Source organism: Coptis chinensis, chromosome 3, assembly GCF_015680905.1.
Source record: "Coptis chinensis isolate HL-2020 chromosome 3, ASM1568090v1, whole genome shotgun sequence".
NCBI classification, from domain to species: domain Eukaryota; kingdom Viridiplantae; phylum Streptophyta; class Magnoliopsida; order Ranunculales; family Ranunculaceae; genus Coptis; species Coptis chinensis.
Window position 1 is genome coordinate 95,094,208 of NC_141458.1, and position 18,963 is coordinate 95,113,170.

The window sequence follows — 18,963 nt, forward strand, 5'->3', positions numbered from 1 at the left end:
GTGTGAGGAACTCACTCACTTTTTGTAATTGTGCATTGCACTTGACCCCATTAATAAAATTAAACTTAAAAAAAAAAAAAATGCTACAGCCGTTCCCAAGATTGACAATAACTTAAAGTAGAACTATAAGATATGCTAATAAACTGCCTAACAAGTATTTTTAAAGCCTGTCAGGCCATTACCGTAAGTGTCTGTAAAGGCTGGGGATAGAGGTGTGGATGGAATTTTGCATTGGATGATTAGTGATAGAAGTGAAAAGGACGAAAGGTGTTATATTTGGGCCCATGGTGTTTGGGCCTTTGGGGGTGCCCATTTAGCTTTTTGAAGCCCACCCCAGCTTGGAACATGGCATGAGTGCATGACCGACCTTAATTATTTTTTCTTTTCGTAGTTTTGACGCTATCTCTTTTTTAAAATAAACGCAGAAAATCTCAGACAGAAAAAGAAAACAAAAAACTCAATCGGTCACTCATTCAATCGAAGAAGATGTCGTGGCAAACTTACGTTGATGATCATTTGATGTGTGATATTGAAGGCAATCATCTCACTTCTGCTGCTATCATTGGACAAGATGGTAGTGTTTGGGCTCAAAGCGATAACTTCCCTCAGGTATCCAACTTTTTTTTTTATTATTATTTTTTGGAAAAATGGTTTTTTTGGAGATGGGTATTGTTGATTTGTGTTTGGTATTGGGAATAAATGAGGGTTTTTTTGTATTTTGAGTTTAGAGTTGGAAATATGTTCAATCTAGTATGGTTTAGCTGGGTGTTAGTTTTCGAGGCAGCTCGGTATGTGTAAAATGAATGAAAGGCCAGGGAGATCTGGCCTTATTTATGTTTATTTTTTTACTGATTTGAGAGATGGGATTGATTATTGAGCTAGTGATTGGGTACCAATCGATATCTATTGCGATTGATAGGCGTTCGACCACTGGAAACTCAGCGCCGTTGTTCACTTGAATGGCTTGTGGTTATTGTGATAATGCTAAGAGTGGTTATTGTGGTTATTTTAATAGAAATTGTTTCTGTTTACTACTTTAGGGAAGGGTATGTGATTCAGTGTGGTGTCGTCATGTATTGTCTCTGGAAATCTTTGTATGAAAATGGAGAAATATAAAACGAAAGCAAGTGATTGAAACTTTTACGGGAAATATATTATTTAAAAGGGACCACTCTTTCAACAAATGGAGACACTAATAATCCAAATCCCACTTGAAAGTTCTGGAGTAGTTCTATCCATATTATGTTATTCTTTACACTTGTGATCTTTATTATTTTGAGTAGTTCTATCCATATTATGTTATTCACGCGTTGATACAATCATGTGTATCACATTCTCACACCAGAATACTATATGCTTTGCTATTACATGGCTCTTTGTTGCTCGCAATCTCTTATTCATTGCCTGTATTGATGTGCTTGTGTAGTTTAAACCTGAAGAGATAACTGGGATCATGAATGACTTCAATGAACCTGGATCGCTTGCACCAACTGGCTTATACCTCGGTGGAACAAAGTATATGGTGATCCAAGGTGAGGCTGGAGCTGTCATTCGAGGGAAGAAGGTAATTGCTCTCTTCTATCCCTTTTAACTGAAGTTTATATGAAATTAGTTTGACTTTTGCATGTATATTTCAGTATGTTAGATACTTAGATGTTATATGATGTGTTTCTCTTATATCTTTCCACTGTAAGTTGTGTATAATTGATGTTTAATCAGAGCAAAGTGTCAGATTAAATAATTTTGTCTGTAAACAGCACCATCCATAGACATCCCATCCATGGACATCGTGATAGGTTAATAAAAGTCTTCAGTTTGGATGAACATGTAATTAGACTTTTAGGATAGTATGTTTGTTATTCAAAAACCAAAAACTTCACTATTCCACTGAAGTTGATGTCCATATGAGCGGTCCCAGTTTAAGGATCACTTGGTAGTATGTCCATTGATTAGGCAGACTCCATTGAAGCTATTTAAAAAATTTGGACTCTTTATTATCCAAGCTTAAAGCATCTGGATCAGTAATCTTTTTTTTTTATCGGTAATCTTAATATTTGGGGAACCAAGATGTTGGATTTCAGTGTATTCCTTTGTTCTCCTTGATATCATTGTAGACTAAGCGAGGGATATGATGCCAGTCTTCTTATATAATGGAAGTTATAATGCGTCCGAACATGACGTGACAATAAGGGAAATTTAATAAAAGCATGACGAGTGACAATGGTGAGAAGTAGCATTGAATTTTGTATTGCTCTTTTATGTTCAAAAGGTCTGGTATCAGATTCGGGAAAAGGATGCAAAATGATGAGCAAGTTTATATCAATATTGTTGTACAATATCCTATGGTACTATTTTAGGTGTTCCCATACTAGGAAAATAGCCAGTTTTACTCAACTCCTAAGATGGGATAAACCTATTAGTAGCTAGTAGTTCTTACTGTGTGAGAGGACTTTTAACACTTTCTCAAGTCTGAGTTGTAGGAAACTAAACCTGACATGTTAAATTGGTGGCTTCAGCTTGAATTTGATTTAAAAATAATTTTTTGAGAATAATCTACATTTCTTAGTGGCATTAGCTGGTATGACTCGCAATCAACCTGTTTGAACCAGGGTTCAGATGTGTTCCCATATTCTTGATGTAATAGTTATGGTCTTTTAACTGGGATGTGCCTTTTCACTCAGAATTATTTTTTGCCTACAGGGATCTGGTGGTGTTACTATCAAGAAGACCAATCAGGCCATGATTATAGGTGTTTATGATGAGCCCCTGACTCCTGGCCAGTGCAACATGATAGTCGAGAGGCTTGGTGATTATCTCATTGAACAGGGTCTTTAGTCATATCCGTATGCATTAGTCACCCTTTTATGATGTTTGCTGTCTTCCTGTCCATGTGCTTGTCTACCTACCTGTTGTTGGAATGGTTGCAGTGAAAACACTTATACGAATGGGAGTCTGTGTTGGAACAATAGGTATTTGATGCGTGGAAGGTGATAGATATGATCTCTTCACCATTTTATATTTCTGTATACATATTTGTTGAAGAGGTTGCTATGATTTTCAAAGGTGTGAGATACCTATTTATCTAGTAAGACTCTTTAATTTCTTTGAGTGGATTTGTTTGAATGGGTTTGTCCTCGTATAAGCTCTTATAGTCTCTATGTCTTAGAAATCAGTATCTTGTTACTTGAGTGCGGGATGGAATTTACTCGAATTTTTTCCGTTTGAACTTTGAAGTACTTCCGTCAGCTAATAGGTTTAATTTCTCTACCTGGGATATGAATTACTAGATCTTTACGCCATAAAAACAATAATCAGCCTTTTCTAATTGTAGGGATATTCTTTGTGGACTTAATTTGGCATGAATGAATAAGTTATTCACAAGGTTATGGCTTGTGCGACCAATCATGATAACTCATGGGATAGCATCCTGTTCATATTCAGAAGCATGTACAAAACACCTCTTTCCACCAATATTTCAATGTGCTAATAGCATCTCATAGGCCAATTGAGTTTTGGTAGTAGTCTGTATGCACGTTCATTGGATGGCTGAACTCGATTCCCATTGACAGGTTTGTAATGCAGATTCTGTTTTCAACTGCTAGTCTGCTACAACTCAGCACCTTTTAGAATTGTATTCTAGATTCCGAGCTGTCAAATAGCATCTGTTTTGTTTTGAACGTTTGATTTGTATATTATACAATCATTTATCGGAGAAGTTTACTGCATGAAAACATGGTCATGTCTAAGGGGTGCAACACGGGCAGATGTGCAACTTCAGCCAGTGCCCAACTCAGTTGACGAATTTATCTTGTGCCCAATACCAGATACAAGTTCACTAAACCCAGGTCTGGGTGTCTTGCATTTTGGTTTTGAAAGTCTATCCCAATAATCCAAATTTCCAAACTGATTCCATCCCAATTCCCAAGTTTTGTCTGGCTTCATGTATGTATAAACCCAACCCAAAGAGATGAAGATAGAAAGCGCAACCTGATTCAAAGTTGGGTTTATTCGCTGTCAATTGAACATTGAAGTACTAGTGTGTGCGGCCCAACTCCTGAAACTCAGAAGAAGTGAAGTGCCTTGATTAAACCGAGCACGATAATGGGACTCAATCCCTTTGTTTTCCAAAAGACCAGCTGAATCAATGGGAATGCCATTGTGGACTTCTGCTATTGTGCTTTCTAGTTTCTACATCTTTAAGAAATCGGAGATTTACCACGGAAGGTACGGCAAGTTGGCAACAACTTCACCAAAAAAAATCTACCTTTTCGGTAGAACTGAATGTGATGTAACAAATGTCAAAAGTGGATTTTCATTTTCTGTTGTGTAATTGTGACTTGTGAGGTTGCAGGGTTTCCATTTCTACCATCTGCGATAGATGTTCCGACCTAATATTTCATTGTATTAAAACAATTTTTTTTTTTGGTAGCATGCACAACAGCACAAGATGATGTTTGATTAAGCAAATCAACGGCCTGATATGAGTAAGTTAAAACTTATATCAAAAGACAAACACGTAGCAAAAGACCTGCTATCAAAGGATGGTAACTGAAAGTCGAAAGTTCTAGAAGACAAAACACATATCAAAAGACGAACGAAAATATAAATTATCTGAGACTAATAGATGCTCTGAGACATATCTAATGAACAACGATTAGATTTCAATAATGAAAAATGCTAGAAGTCAGCAACGCGCAATTGAAAGTGCTTCGGCAAGATCAAAATGAATACTTTGAAGTCCACTTTTTAGAATGGCACTAAAGATGCCCGAGTTCAAAACAAGGGAATAATCAAAGGATAGTAGTGATTAGTGAGGCAACAAAAAAACAAAAAGTAAAACGGGCCACTCCTTGACGAACTATTTGGGGTCTTTTATAGTCGGGTCGGATGAAGTGTCACCCTTTTAAACTGGCCCAAGCCAAATGTAACGGTTACATGCCTTACACTTGGAAATAGTTTTTCGCGGTCATCAAATTTTGAAATTTTGTCTTCTTGTACATAAAAAGAGAAGAGAACAAGAAACGTTTTTCTATTCTTTCTATTCTTTCTTTTCTCTTTTCACACTTTCAAACACTCAAATACTTCACCAATAAAAACCCTCACAAAATAAACCCTAGAAAAAATCATGAAGAGCAAGAAACCTATGAATCCAAAACAGCTCAAACTATCTGTCCCTTCTCAAGAAACACCAATTACTAATTTCTTGTAGTTTTTTTTTTTTTTTTTTTACTGTATTGCATTGTTTTATTTATTTATTAAGTTTTGTTATTCAGGACTGCGAGTGGAACGTTTCAGGATGGTGATCTGTTATTGAATCAGAAAGGGTTGAGGCTCATCTCAGGAGAGAAAGGAACTTTTGTAAGTTCAAAATTTCACCTTCTGTTTGAATTTGTACTTGGGAAATAACACTTAACCGATATAATTTATAAGTAAGCGATATGTGGTGGTTGTGCAAAATGAATATTTAGGTTTGTTCTGCTTAGATTGATTGGTGTACCTAGTTAATTTAGTGTATATATTGTTGCACATATGATTTGATAAGGCATTGCTTCTCTGCCATGAATGTAACAAGTGCACAGATGGAATGAAAAAACATAGGTATTGAAGAAGTTTGACCTTTTTTTTGTTGACAAAATATTGTTCTAATCTATATAGAAAGGGAACGCGTAGTAAAATACCGAGGGATAGGGTTTGATAATCTACCTGATGACTCCTGTCTTGAATTTGAAATCCAAGCAAAGAGTGAATTAAGGGTAATTACTTGACACAGTTTGAACGTTAGTAAGTAGAGAAGGGTTGTTAACGAGAACGGGAGCAGGGAGGGTGGATTAAATAAATTTGAAAAACTCATAATATTTGGGGCAGTGCTGGTGATAATGGGAATCGGACTAGGGTCCCAAATATGCCTCCCAAGTTGGACGATTTTAGGTTTCTATGGTAAAACTCTGGATTTGTTAATTCAAAGAAACAACTAAGTCACATGCATACAGAGAACTCAACAACTAGATCTAGACCAGTGTTTTTTAGACTAGTAACTTGTAAAGGTTAGTAGTCAAAATCGAAACTTCAGTGCGTAAGTGTAGCCTGCTTTTTTTTGTTGTCAGATATGCCCACAACTTACTCACTTTCACAAGATTCTTATGTATGTTTGTGACCCCTTGGGTATGTCTTGCATTTCCTTTTTGAAAAGTAAAACTTAAAAGAAACTCCTCTAGTTTAAAATAAGGCCAATGGTAAAAGAGCTGCTTAATTTTGATGTGGGTCACTGTAAAAGCCCCCCATTCCCCTTTGTGATGCCGGCAGTCCACAAAGAGCACATATTAATGAGGTAAGCTACCCTTTTCAAGATTGTAATTTGCCAGTCATGGAAAGCTTTCGTAAGAGCTTCGAAAACTGAAGCATGCATTAATTTTGTGATTGTGGAATTGAAAGAAAACATTTAGAAGCTTTAAAAAGTGGTGTACAACGATAGGAAAGTAAGGAGATATTCTTTCATATGGCCCAGATCTTTCTACCATATCCCTCCTATCCAGAATTGGGTGTTTACCTACCCTACTCAATAAGATATTCACATTCATCCTGTAGTCATTGAAGTGTCTCTTAAAAGCTGAAATACCACGTTAGCTCTCCCGCGCCACTTGCCATGATTCTGGATTGAGCACTACTTTTTTTCTTGATATTGCATAGAGGCCAGGAAATTTGCATTTGGGGAGAACTTCCACGGAACCTGTCTTTATTCTATTAACTTTTATGGACTGACATCCCTGCAGAAGGGTTACAATCTCTTCTTTTAGCATCATTTAAGTATGAAGGTAAAAGAAGGGATTGACCTAAAAGACATATTAGATAATGCAATCTATGTTGGACCTAGAATATGCATGGAAGTATGGTATATATTCTGAAGTTTAGAGGTCAGTTTAAACTTTAAACACATCTTCAGGTTAGGACTCAATTTTCTCGAACTTAGCAATTTAAAACTATGCAGTAGTTGGTTTCATAATTCCCCCTACCCGTATTGTTTCCGCGTATCTAGATGATTAAATGATACACAGTCTTCCGTACCATCAAATTGTTTCTTGTAAATTTGTATTAATTTCCTCCTCAATCTGGTGCACTGGTAAACAAATCAAGCTACGCGAGCTTGGCTTGCTCAATCTTGGCTCATGTTATGGTACGGACCAAGTCTGAACATAATTTGGGGCTCGTTTGGAAAGTGAGTCAAGCCTGATCATACTAAAGTTTGATTGGCCTCGGCTTGCAGGCCATCCTATAGTGGTTACAGAACCAAGTCCTCGGGCTCAGGTCAATTCTGGCTTGCTTGTGGTGCAATATGAGCTGAGTGTGAGCACACTGATGCTCGACGGGAAACCAACCTATGTCCATCACATTAATTTGCTTAAAAAGTAACTATTGCTTAGATGCTAAAAGTTACTATAGGATATATAATAAACTGTAAGAAAGGAACTCCAATAGCGAGTCAACCAATTTGGAACAGGTAAAGAAAAAGTTGTTGAAATTTAATTAGATTTCTACACGTTTTCTCAAAGGCTAATTTTGTCCCTGTTGCGGACTTGTGGTGCTTGTGGTTGCAAACTTTAAATTTATCCCTGTTGCGGTGCGTATGCATCACAAGGGTAAGTCCTTCTATGATTTAATGGTGTTTGGATAAATATTAGCTCCAAGTTCTAACACCATGTAAATCACAGTTGGATTACTTTAAAGAACCAGAACACAGACATCTCAAATTTGACAAAAGGGACTATGAAAATCAATTGATAATTTCTCTCTACAAGTTTCTGTGAGAATTGTTTTAAATATGTCATAGATAAAAGACAAATGGATTCAAGTAAAATTTGGAGGCACTTGCTCGTGACAAGTCTTTTGTGAGTCAAATTGAACATATGGAGAATTAACCAGCCAACATTGAAAAGAAAAAGAAATCCTAATATATAAGTAAAAAAATCCTGCTATGCAATAGATTTCGTTCAAATGATTGACAAACTGAGATGTTTTAGCCAAAGACCAAAAGTTTGTTGAGCTCGATGTTTATTTTTTCTTACCAGTTTCACAGTAAATGGCTCACCAATCTCCTTGCGCATCTTATAATGCATTCTAGTATACTCAACTTAATGTTTTTGTTTCATGCATGCTGTCTACCATAAAAAGTCATGACAGAAAGCTGTATTATTTTCACTTGTATCGAAGTTGTACTATTATTGGGTTCTGCATTGTTTAATTGCTTAGTATATATAACATGCTTGATTACTCATTGTTTTCTTGTTTTCTTTTTCATTGCAGTCTTCAGATGCTAAAGATCCTGACTTCCAGTTCTTACTGGAAGACCTTGAGGCCATTAAAGTCATAGGGAAGGGTAGTGGAGGAGTTGTTCAACTTGTTCGACATAAATGGGTCGGAAGATTGTTTGCTTTGAAGGTAATAATAATATACATTGGAGAGTTTTGTTTGATTTCCCTGTTGTTGTCTAATCCTTATATTGCAACGTGGAATTGGAATTGATTTTTCATTGTTCTCTGGCTTTCTCATTTTAGTTGTTACTTTTCATGATCCAGCATATTGGTGGTTAGATAAATGTACAACGGCAAGTTAACTAAGCATTTTTTTTCTCTACGTTTTTTGTTTTTGTTTTTGTTTTTGTTTTTGAATTTTGTTTTTTTTGGAGTTACCAGGTGTGTTTAGGACTGTCTTTATAGGTGTAAATGTTATCTAGGAGCACTATTCTGACATGTCAACTCAACTTTCTTAAATTTCTAGTTAGTGTTCCATAAACAGCCAGATTGGCTGATTGTATTGTTTCCAGTTGCCGTGAATTATCTAACTGTTCTTCCATTACAAATTATGAGGATCTTGTAAAAGTTTTTGTGAAGAAAACTATATCTAATCAACTAATCATTTTGGGAGGGCAAAGAAAAAGTTGTAAACTACTTTGGTAGAATTGTAGATTATAAACTTTGGCTAGCAGAGTTCCAAGTTTTTGTCTTTGGAAAATAACAAGAAAATCTATAAAGGTTCCCAAGTAAGTTGGACAGAAGCTATGAAACATTTTCAGGAGCTAAAATTTTTTAGTCGTTCAATCCGTGGTGATAATAGGATAACATTTATATTTGCAAAGATGGAGAACAAGATGATCTAGTTTGTGACGATATGCCATCAATACGTGGTGCTTCCCATAGATTTGCAAACCTGTCCCTAAATTTTTAAAGAAGTAGACTAAGCTGAAAATTTTAAAAGTCGCACTAGTCCTTGCTGGGGACTTCCAAAAGACTTGACACTTCGCCTTAGACTTTTATAATATGCTTCCTGGGATTCAATGCTGGCTGATTTTTTTGTTATGCAGGCTATCCAGATGAATATTCAAGAAGATGTTCGCAAGCAAATAGTTCAAGAACTGAAAATAAATCAAGCATCACAGTGTTCACATGTAGTGGTTTGTTACCACTCTTTCTACCATAATGGTGTTATATATCTTGTTTTAGAGTACATGGATCGTGGATCTCTAGCATATATTATCAAGCAAGTCAAAACGATTCTTGAACCATATCTTGCAGTTGTTTGTAAGCAGGTTAGTCTCTTTCTGCATCTTTGGACACTTGGAAATGAAGTTTGGTTTTCTTAGTGTGACTTCTATATGTGTATGCCAGGTTTTATTGGGGCTTGTGTATTTGCACAATGAAAGGCATGTAATTCATAGGGATATAAAGCCGTCAAACTTGTTGGTAAATCAGAAAGGAGAAGTAAAGATAACTGATTTTGGGGTCAGTGCGATGCTCGGTAGCTCTATGGGTCAGCGGGATACGTTTGTAGGCACATATAACTATATGTCGGTATGTTGGATTACCATCTTCCTTTCCTTGATTATTGTTTTATTGTTCTTACTGTTTCTGGGGCAATTTTCTATAGTCAACTTTGGAACATAAGATGAATTAACGGCTAATTCTCAGTAATGGGCAGTGCATCAATAACTAGATGTACTTTATTGGGGCTAATGGTCTGTCTGTACTTAATCTTTCAGCCTGAACGAATTAGTGGAAGTGCATATGACTATAGTAGTGATATTTGGAGTCTTGGCCTAGTAATTCTTGAATGTGCTATCGGACGTTTTCCGTATATACAATCTGAAGAACAGCAAGATTCACCAAGCTTTTATGAGCTTCTTGAAGCTATTGTCGAAAAACCACCACCATCTGCACCAGCAGACCAGTTCTCACCTGAGTTTTGTTCATTTATATCTGCTTGGTATGTGTTTTGCTCTTCTATGCAACAACTTAAATGTATCTAGCATCTGTGTTCTTATATTGTTTCAAAATGACTCCCATATGGACTCTTTTATTCTGAACTCTGAAGCAATCGAATTAGTAAACCATATTTCTTTCCTTATTTAACACCGAGAATTCCAAGATTGATCACATTATTTATATACTTGTTACTGAAGATAGTTTTAACTTGAGCCTGTCAGTATTCGTTGTATGCATCTGCGTTCTGTATCAGAGTGCTACCAACTAATCTAAATTTTTGACAAGTGTCATTGTTCTATGAAATATATTAGGAAGGAAAAGGAGGTGTTGTTAAAGATAGGGGCTTGTTTATGTGGTTAAAATGTTCTGACGTTCAAGAAGTGAACTCTAATGCAACAACATTCGCGGTTTGCTGTTTTATTTTCATGTCACTTAGTTCGGTATTGATAATGTATTAATTGTCAATATAATCTGTGTATTGAATTGTTACTTGTTTTAATATAGCCTTTGCAGAGGGGCACAATTACTATACAAAAAGAAATCACTCAAAGTTCTGAAACACATTGACAGCTTTTAAAAAAAAAAAAATCATCAATTGTTGATGCCTTTGGTTACCTATTTAGGAGCAAGTGAGGGTTTAGTAGCTTAATAGGAGGGGTTCTATACTTATCTAGTTATCTCTAACCCTCTATATGGAATTATTAGTTCTTGTTTGGCGTTTTGCTAGAACTTTCCAGTGTTAATAATGTTTTTTGTTGCTTGAAAGATTCGAGCAAGAAGTATGCTAACCTATGGCATCATTAATTTGCAGTTGTTCTATACTTTTGTGTTCTTTGTAACGCTTTTGCAGACATGTAATGTGTTTGGCGTGTTACTAGAACCTCTTTCACCACTATATGTGTGAAAAATTTGCTAACCTGTGACACTATTTGTTTCTGAATTGCATTTGGTAATTGGTTTTCTTTTTTCAAATGTGACGCAGCATACAGAAGGAACCTACAGACAGAATGTCATCTTTGGATCTTTTGGTCAGTAATGTTTCTTCCTTCCCTTGACATTCACGTACTACTTATATATTATTTTCAGTTGGCTTGTCTTAAATATGAATGACTGATTCTTACTGTTGTATATCCAGAGTCATCCATTCATCAAAAAGTTTGAGGACAAAGACATTGATCTCGCTATATTGGTGGGTGGCTTGGAAGCTCCTGTAAACTTTCCCAGATAAATTTCTTTGTAATCATGTTGAGTGTAATTTACATGCCCATGCACAATGTCAATCCAGTCATGGGAAGCCTTATATCTTAATAGCAGCCCTTATAAGTTTATCTTTATATATTTTGCATTCTTATTTGAGGCTTTTTGAGGTCTGTGTGTGCCACAATGTTAAAAGCAAGGCCCAAAATATCGAATTTGGTGAATATTTCGATGTATCTAAAAACTGATATATATCGGATATATTGAAAATATTAGAGATATCGGTTTTTTTGTTGACCAGTCAAAATTTTGTTTTGTATGTTGATATATCAGAAATATTGTCAATTATATTAGAAATAGTATAGATTATATTGGAAATATATCGGTCAAAGTCAATAATATTTGGTCAAAGTTAATAATTTATATCGTATATATCAGTTGATATATATTATTATATTAGAAATTGTGATATATATTGAGAAAAAAAGAATCCAATATTCAATTGAGATATATTGAATATATTTATATCATTGTACTAAAAAATAATATATATCGACAATATATCAGATATATTGGTGATATTTTGAGATTGGTTAAAAGTATGTTGGAATTATGACTTTCAAAGAAGTCCTCCACTTGGATGCAGGATTTTTTTGTCGCCATTGGTGCTGTTCCATTTCTTTTGATTGGACTTTTTCTGTCCCAAGTGAAAATTTTATGGGCGTAGTATGGGCCTAGCTTTAAGTATGGATAGGCCCCCTGCATAAAAGGAAATTGCATTTGCCTGGAAAGAAGTACATGCTTGAAGCCTTCAACCCATAACAATTTTCACCCCTCAACCACCAAAATTAAGGGTGGAATTCGAGCTAAACAAGTCGAGCTTTACCATGCTCAAGTTCGGCTCGCTAATTACACGAGCTTTAAATTGAGCTCGAGCTCGGCTCATATAGTAAGAAGCGAATGAGCTCGAGCCGAGCTTAAACAAGCCAAACCCAAGCCGAGGAGCTCAGGAATTTCGGATTATTTTACACTATAAATATGCTATTTGAACTAAACGAGTCGAGCTTCATCAAACTCATTTGTTACACGATCTTTTATTTGAGCTCGAGCTCGGCTCATATAGTAAACGAGCGAGCTTGAGTTGAGCTTAAACGAACCGAGCCCAAGCCAAACTCCGAGCCTTCGGCTCAAATTCCACCCTTAACCAAAATTGGCAAAATCTTATCAAAGGGCCTGTGTAGTTGCCTAGTTGAGTTGATTTAAGGGCTACACTAACACCCCACCATAGTCCCTCCAATTAAGACTTCGCGGCAATTTTAACCTTGCGGTTTCATTCTCATTTCCATCTCTTTTTTGGCAGACATTTGCAAGTGGAACACCTATTAAGTACTTCGAATTGTCCACTGTTTAGTTCACAAAATTTGCAAAGTTAACAAGCAATACCTTAATTGCCAATATTTGTAAATTATGTTTTCGCTTTTTTTAATTAATTATCATTAAACTTATCTAGCCTGTTATAAAAAATATGACTAAAAAAAAAACTTGGACAAAGAGCCTGATTAGCAGACGTACCTTAGATTTTAGTTTAATTAAGGGTCCTATTGCTGTCGGACCCCAATTTGTGTTAGGCGGACTCCCACAAAAAAAAACAATTATTACAAGTATGCCATTGGTTTAAAAAAATAAAAAAAAAACAATTATTACAGATATGCCATTGGTCCCAAAAAAATTGAATTTGAAACCCCAAACTTAAACGATCCGGCTAGGTCGTTTGGACTAAGTCCCAAACAACTTGGCCACACCATTTGGGTCTTAGTCCGACTTGGCCACACCGTTTGGGACTTAGTCCAAACGACCGACCACACCGGTCCAAGAGCCCAAAAAGCGAACTTGAATTTTTTCAAAATTCAAATCCCAACGATATGGCCACATCGTTTTGAACTAAGTCCAAACGGTGTGACCATATCGTTGGAGACTTAGTCCAAACGGTGTGATCATTTTTTTATAAGTCCAAATCTCAAACGACATGGCCACATCGTTTTGGACTCGGTCGGCCGATTGTGGCCATGTCGTTTGGGATTTGAACTTCAAAAAAATTCAAAGTTCTATTTTTGGGCTCTTGACCGGTGTGGCCGGGTCGTTTGGACTAAGTCCCAAACGGTGTGGCCAAGTCGTTTGGGACTTGGTCCAAACGATCTAGCCAGGTCGTTTAAGTTTGGGGTTTCGAATTCAATTTTTTGGGAATCAATGGCATACTTGTAATAATTATTTTTTTTTTGGATTTTTTGAAACCAATGGCACACTTGTAATAATCATTTTTTTTGGGAGTCCGCCCAACACAAATTGGGGTCCTGCAGTAACAAATACCTTAATTAATTATCATTAAACTTATCTAGCCGGTTACCAAAAATATGACTAAAAAGAAAAGGTATTTGTTATTGACTGACACGACTCGGCTAAGTCGTTCATTGTGCAAACCCAACAGTATGGCTACACCGCTTGGACTAAGTTCCAAACGACTTGGCCACACCGTTGGAGACTTAGTCCAAACGATGTGGCCACACCGGTCAAGAGGCCAAGAAACAGAACTTTATATTTTTTTAAAGTTCAAATCCCAAACGGTGTGGCCACACCGTTTGAACTAAGTCTCCAACGATATAGCCACACCGTTTGGACTAAGTCTCCAACGATATGGCCACAACGTTTGGGATTTGAACTTTGAAAAAATATAAAGTTATATTTTTGGCCTCTTGACCGGTGTGGGCACATCGTTTGGACTAAGTCCAAACGGGTAATGGCCAAGTCGTTGGAACTTAAGTCGGCGGTGTATGGCCATATCGTTGGAGATTTAGTCCAAACGACTTGCCCACACCGTTTGGGACTTAGTCAAAACGGTGTGGCTATATCGTTGGGTTTGCACAATAAACGACCTAGCCGGTCGTTTAAGTTTTGAGTTTTCGAATTCAATTTTTTGGGATCAATGACACACTTGTAATAATTGTTTTTTTTTGACTTTTTGGGACCAATGACACACTTGTAATAATTGTATTTTTTTGGAGTCTGCCCAACACAATATGGGGTCTGTAAGTAATAGGACTCAAAAAAAAACTTGGACAAAGAGCCTGCGTACCGATGCAGCAGGCGTACCTTAGATTTTGGTTGGTATTTGTTATTGACAGACCCCATATTGTGTTGGGCAGACTCTAAACAAAAACAATTATTACAAGTGTGCCATTGGTCCCAAAAAGTCAAAAAAAAAATCAAATATTATAAGTGTGCCATTGGTCCCAAAAAATTGAATTCGAAAACTCTAAGCTTAAACGACCCGGCTAGGTCGTTCATTGTGCAAACCCAACGGTGTGGCCACATCGTTTGGACTAAGTCCCCAACGATGTGGCCATACCGTTTGGGATTTAAACTTTGAAAAAATATAAAGTCTGTTTTTTAGCCTCTTGACCGGTATGGCCACACCGTTTGGACTAAATCTCAAACGATGTGGCCAAGTCGTTTGGGACTTAGTCCAAACAATGTGGCCACATTGTTTGGACTAAGTCTCAAACGGTGTGACCACATTGTTGGGTTTGCACAATGAACGACCTAGCCGGGTCGTTTAAGCTTGGGGTTTTATAATTCAACTTTTTGGGACCAATGACACACTTAATATTTGTTTTTTTTAGACTTTTTGGGACCAATGACACACTTGTAATAATTGTTTTTTTTTTTGTGTCTGCCCAACACAATATGGTCCTTCAGTAATAGGACTCCATTTGGTTTTGTAAATAACCGTATTTCCATATTTCTACAAGCTTACATATGATGCAGGGGCACTTCTGGTACAAACCGAACCCAGGGGCACTTTTGGTAATATAGTTCAGGACTCCAGGGGTACTTACGGAAATATAAGAATAATTCGGCCGTGCAAACCCTAATTCCATGGTTCACTATAAAACGACTTTGATAGGGTCTCTAAATTTCAGTATCACGTATCGTTCCTTTTTCCTCCTCCTGCGTTTGTGTTTCAATGTTTCAATGTAAAACCTAGTTTTCTTTATTTTTTCTTTATATTATGTTTAGAAGAAAGCAGTGATTGTGTGTATCGACTAAGTGCCTGAATCAATGCTCTTATCGTCGAAAGTGTTTACTGCAATATTTATTTGGGGAAGGTGGGCAGTTGAGTTTCATTTTTCTAATTGATTTGTCAACAATCATTTTCCCCACATCTTTAAATAATTTGTTAAAATAAAATTAAGGGGTTTGAATGTTTTATAGGGGAGAGTTTTATAGCTTCGGATATACCCTACAGGTATTCTGTAAGGTGCCCAATTAATTCAAACCCTAAATTTAATTATCCTTAATGTAAGTTTTGGAATGATGATCTCATAGTACGAATTGTGTTTTTTTGGAGGTTGATTTGAGTAGAGAATGATTTTTCTACTTGTCCCACTAATTTTGTCACCAATTTGCCTCCAATGGTCATTACATTGATATTAATTGTATTTTTATTTTATATTTTATATTTTGGGTTATTTTTACAGAAATTTTAATTTGCACCATTTTAGTTTGAGAAACTTTTTTGTTTTATTCGATTTTATCATTCTGAACTTCTGAAGTATCCTAACCATAGGACAAAGTATCGCGATATGAGGATATATCCATTTTTAAAATCCCTAAGTATATTGTCGAGATATTGCGTTCTTTGCCGATATTATGCATGGGCCATTGTTAAAATCCACTATATATTATGATATATCATTAAATATCGATGATAAACCAAATTTTCGATAAGATTTATGTTAAACTAGAAATTAACCCGTGGCTACCCCACTTGAGTTATTACGTTATTCTTTTTTTTTTATTAATTATATTAAAAGCTGAAAAAGAAATACAAAAACCTAATAACGATTATTTACAAAATTAATATTGAGTGTTTATGGAGGGTGTATGTTACACCTTTGTTATATAAACATATACATCAAATTCATTCATTTATCAGAAAATTTAAGAAGTCATTATCCTATCAAATATTATATTTTTTTTATCTAAAAATATCTAAAAAGCAAATTTCTCTATCTAGCAAAATGCTACAACATAACAACCAGTCATTATTTCACATGTTGTTAGCTGATCTAGATTCAAATCTTAACATACAATGAAGGCAAATCTTAACATACAATGAAGGGTTCTTTATTTCCTAACCATATGTATAAAAAGAAATTGAGAAATAAACATCAAAGCTCAAAAGTTACGAAATACACCTTCTCTCAAACTAAAGCAGCACTTCAGAATACATGATATTAATTGTGTGGTTTGAAGAATCAGGAGGGAGGATGACACTGATTCGTTTTGAAGAAGTGCGTCTTGATAACGCCACATATAATTGACCATGGCTAAACACCTGGTTTTGCAAATCAATACCAACGTACTTAACAGACTGCCCTTATGATTTGTTTATTGTCATTGCAAACGACAATCGAATCGAAATTGGCATCTGGTCATTTGAAATGGTATTTCATTGGTCGAAGGCGTTAATGATATTCTCGGGATAAGCATACATTCCCTGCTTTTTCTCCAGTTAAGATTAGAACTTGCACCACGTGTGGCTTTGTGCACAAAATCATCAGTGCGTGTGCGTTACAAAGTCCATCTGTTGGCGCTATAGGTAATTGCTAATTTACAAACTCTACCACATAAATGATGTGGTCGTCAGCCTAAATTACAGGAATATCTGGTTGAATAATTCATATGTTAAAAATTATGGCTTACTTGTTTGGAGACAAAAATTACCTGTTGTTGAAAAAGTACCTGTTCTGGGCAGATCATATCAAATCTACCATGTCATAAAACACAAATTAAAACATGCATATGCTGATATGCTAGTACAAAGTTGAATGGTTGAATAAGTAACTACTAATTTACACCGTGTTGCAATAGTCAGTCATGGATTAGATTTATATAGCATTGGATCAATTAGTATCTTTGAGTAGTAGTTTCCTAATTGGAATCAACTTAGATTAGATTTATATAGATATCAAATATAATTTAATATATATATCTATGATGATTAATATCAATGGAATCAAGACGTACTAAAAGATAAAAGATAAAATTGTTTTTATCCTTTATAATAGCTTATTCCTCTTTAGTTTAGTTTAGAGTAAGTAGGACTCTTAAAATAAATTGATTTATGACCGTAGGATCATTCCAAAACTGTTTTCTCCCCGACCGCTCGATATAACAGCATAAAAAACCAAGCTGCTTTATTATATAGACTAGAATTTAACCCGTGGCGATGGCACTCGATTGTTATAATGGGTGAATTTATTGAATCAAACGTATGTTTAAACACCATTTTACACCAATTTATTTTAAAAAAAATTGGCATAGTTTCCCTATCTTTTTTTACATATGAAATGAACCTATATGGCGTCATATGAATTTTAAATAACTTCTCACGACAATGTACCATTTTAGTTATTTATAAATTCAATTTTCAAAGCATACAACAACTCAAAACCTGTCTAAGAAGACAATGAAAAGAATTACAAAGCAACACTATGAACTATGACAATAACTTAACGAAAATTCAAAATCGTTATCAGCAAGCAATTCAAACCACACAGAATAAAAAATATACAGTAAGCACCCACATTAGTTATGATGGCACATGAAACCATATGCAGATCTAACTAATAAGCACCACAGATTAACGGTAAGTATGGATAGGTTTCTTTATTGATCAATGCTATTCATTCGTAATTGTGAAGTTGAAAAACAGAGAGGCTTCATTTCACATTCATCTGATTCCCTGCATCATCACACAACCAATTAAATAATGGCCAAAATTAATCAATGTTCAAATTGTACCCCACAAAAACAGTAGTGCATACTCCTTAACTTTCTAGTGCATACACCTTTGATAGAAAGAGTGTGAGCATCCAACACAAATATTTTGGTGTCTAATGTACATAGGGATATCCAAACGGGTACTTGACCCGGCCCGAACCCGACTTTTTGGGTTTTGAACGGGTATTGGGTTATCCGAACTCGGACCGGTTTTAGCGGGTCAGGTTCGGAGTCGGGTATTTTGTTGAGAAGTGTGACCAAACCCTACTCTAACCCTATATTTTGGGTACCCATCGAGCTCAGGTTCGGGTTTCGGGTAGGATAAAACCCAGTATAAATGAAGAAAGAAGACAATAAGAAATTTTATTTGAAATATATATCTATATTTTATTTCTTCTTTGGCTATCTACCAATCCTTCAAACAAAATAAAACTTCTAATGAACTTAATTGGAAGTAATTATCACCTATACTCGGACATAATTATTTGATATGATTTAAAAATAAATGGACTCGAAATGAACTATAGACACATGATCACGTGCAATTACTGAAAAAATTGGAAATCTCGACATAATTTTTTTCATAATCCAATATATTAAATAACTCATAATTGTAAACATGAATGAGATCATAATCTAAATATTTATCTAACTCATTCTTTTATATGAG

General features: G+C 35.6%; 2 protein-coding genes and 1 non-coding gene across 3 annotated transcripts; all 3 read left to right on the top strand.

The window, feature by feature from the left end:
* The first annotated feature begins 345 nt into the window (after positions 1-345).
* LOC147511820 (profilin-1) lies at positions 346-3,108 on the top strand. The gene is made up of 3 exons (XM_086603459.1): positions 346-609; positions 1,427-1,564; positions 2,701-3,108. The coding sequence occupies exons 1-3, from the start codon at positions 487-489 to the stop codon at positions 2,833-2,835; spliced, it is 396 nt and encodes a 131-aa protein (XP_086459585.1). The 5' UTR covers positions 346-486; the 3' UTR covers positions 2,836-3,108.
* A 1,922-nt stretch (positions 3,109-5,030) lies between these two features.
* Positions 5,031-11,757, top strand: MKK6 (MAP kinase kinase 6). Its single transcript, XM_086603460.1, has 8 exons — positions 5,031-5,205; positions 5,274-5,358; positions 8,299-8,433; positions 9,356-9,580; positions 9,660-9,842; positions 10,031-10,254; positions 11,236-11,281; positions 11,389-11,757. Exons 1-8 carry the CDS (start codon positions 5,126-5,128, stop codon positions 11,479-11,481), a joined length of 1,071 nt encoding a protein of 356 aa, XP_086459586.1. The 5' UTR covers positions 5,031-5,125; the 3' UTR covers positions 11,482-11,757.
* A 3,770-nt stretch (positions 11,758-15,527) lies between these two features.
* On the top strand, positions 15,528-15,672 carry LOC147511822 (small nucleolar RNA snoR135). The gene has a single exon (XR_015219704.1). It is a non-coding gene; the product is annotated as a small nucleolar RNA snoR135 (small nucleolar RNA).
* Positions 15,673-18,963: the final 3,291 nt, after the last annotated feature.

What these genes read in the sequence shown, in the direction of transcription:
- LOC147511820 (XM_086603459.1), top strand. Translation starts at nt 487, where the DNA reads ATGTCGTGGCAAACTTACGTTGATGATCATTTGATGTGTGATATTGAA. An exon ending in AAAGCGATAACTTCCCTCAG is followed by an intron (nt 610 to 1,426) that starts GTATCCAACTTT and finishes GTGCTTGTGTAG; the next exon opens with TTTAAACCTGAAGAGATAAC. An exon ending in CTGTCATTCGAGGGAAGAAG is followed by an intron (nt 1,565 to 2,700) that starts GTAATTGCTCTC and finishes TTTTGCCTACAG; the next exon opens with GGATCTGGTGGTGTTACTAT.
- MKK6 (XM_086603460.1), top strand. Translation starts at nt 5,126, where the DNA reads ATGAAGAGCAAGAAACCTATGAATCCAAAACAGCTCAAACTATCTGTC. An exon ending in GCACATATAACTATATGTCG is followed by an intron (nt 9,843 to 10,030) that starts GTATGTTGGATT and finishes TTAATCTTTCAG; the next exon opens with CCTGAACGAATTAGTGGAAG. An exon ending in TGTTCATTTATATCTGCTTG is followed by an intron (nt 10,255 to 11,235) that starts GTATGTGTTTTG and finishes AATGTGACGCAG; the next exon opens with CATACAGAAGGAACCTACAG.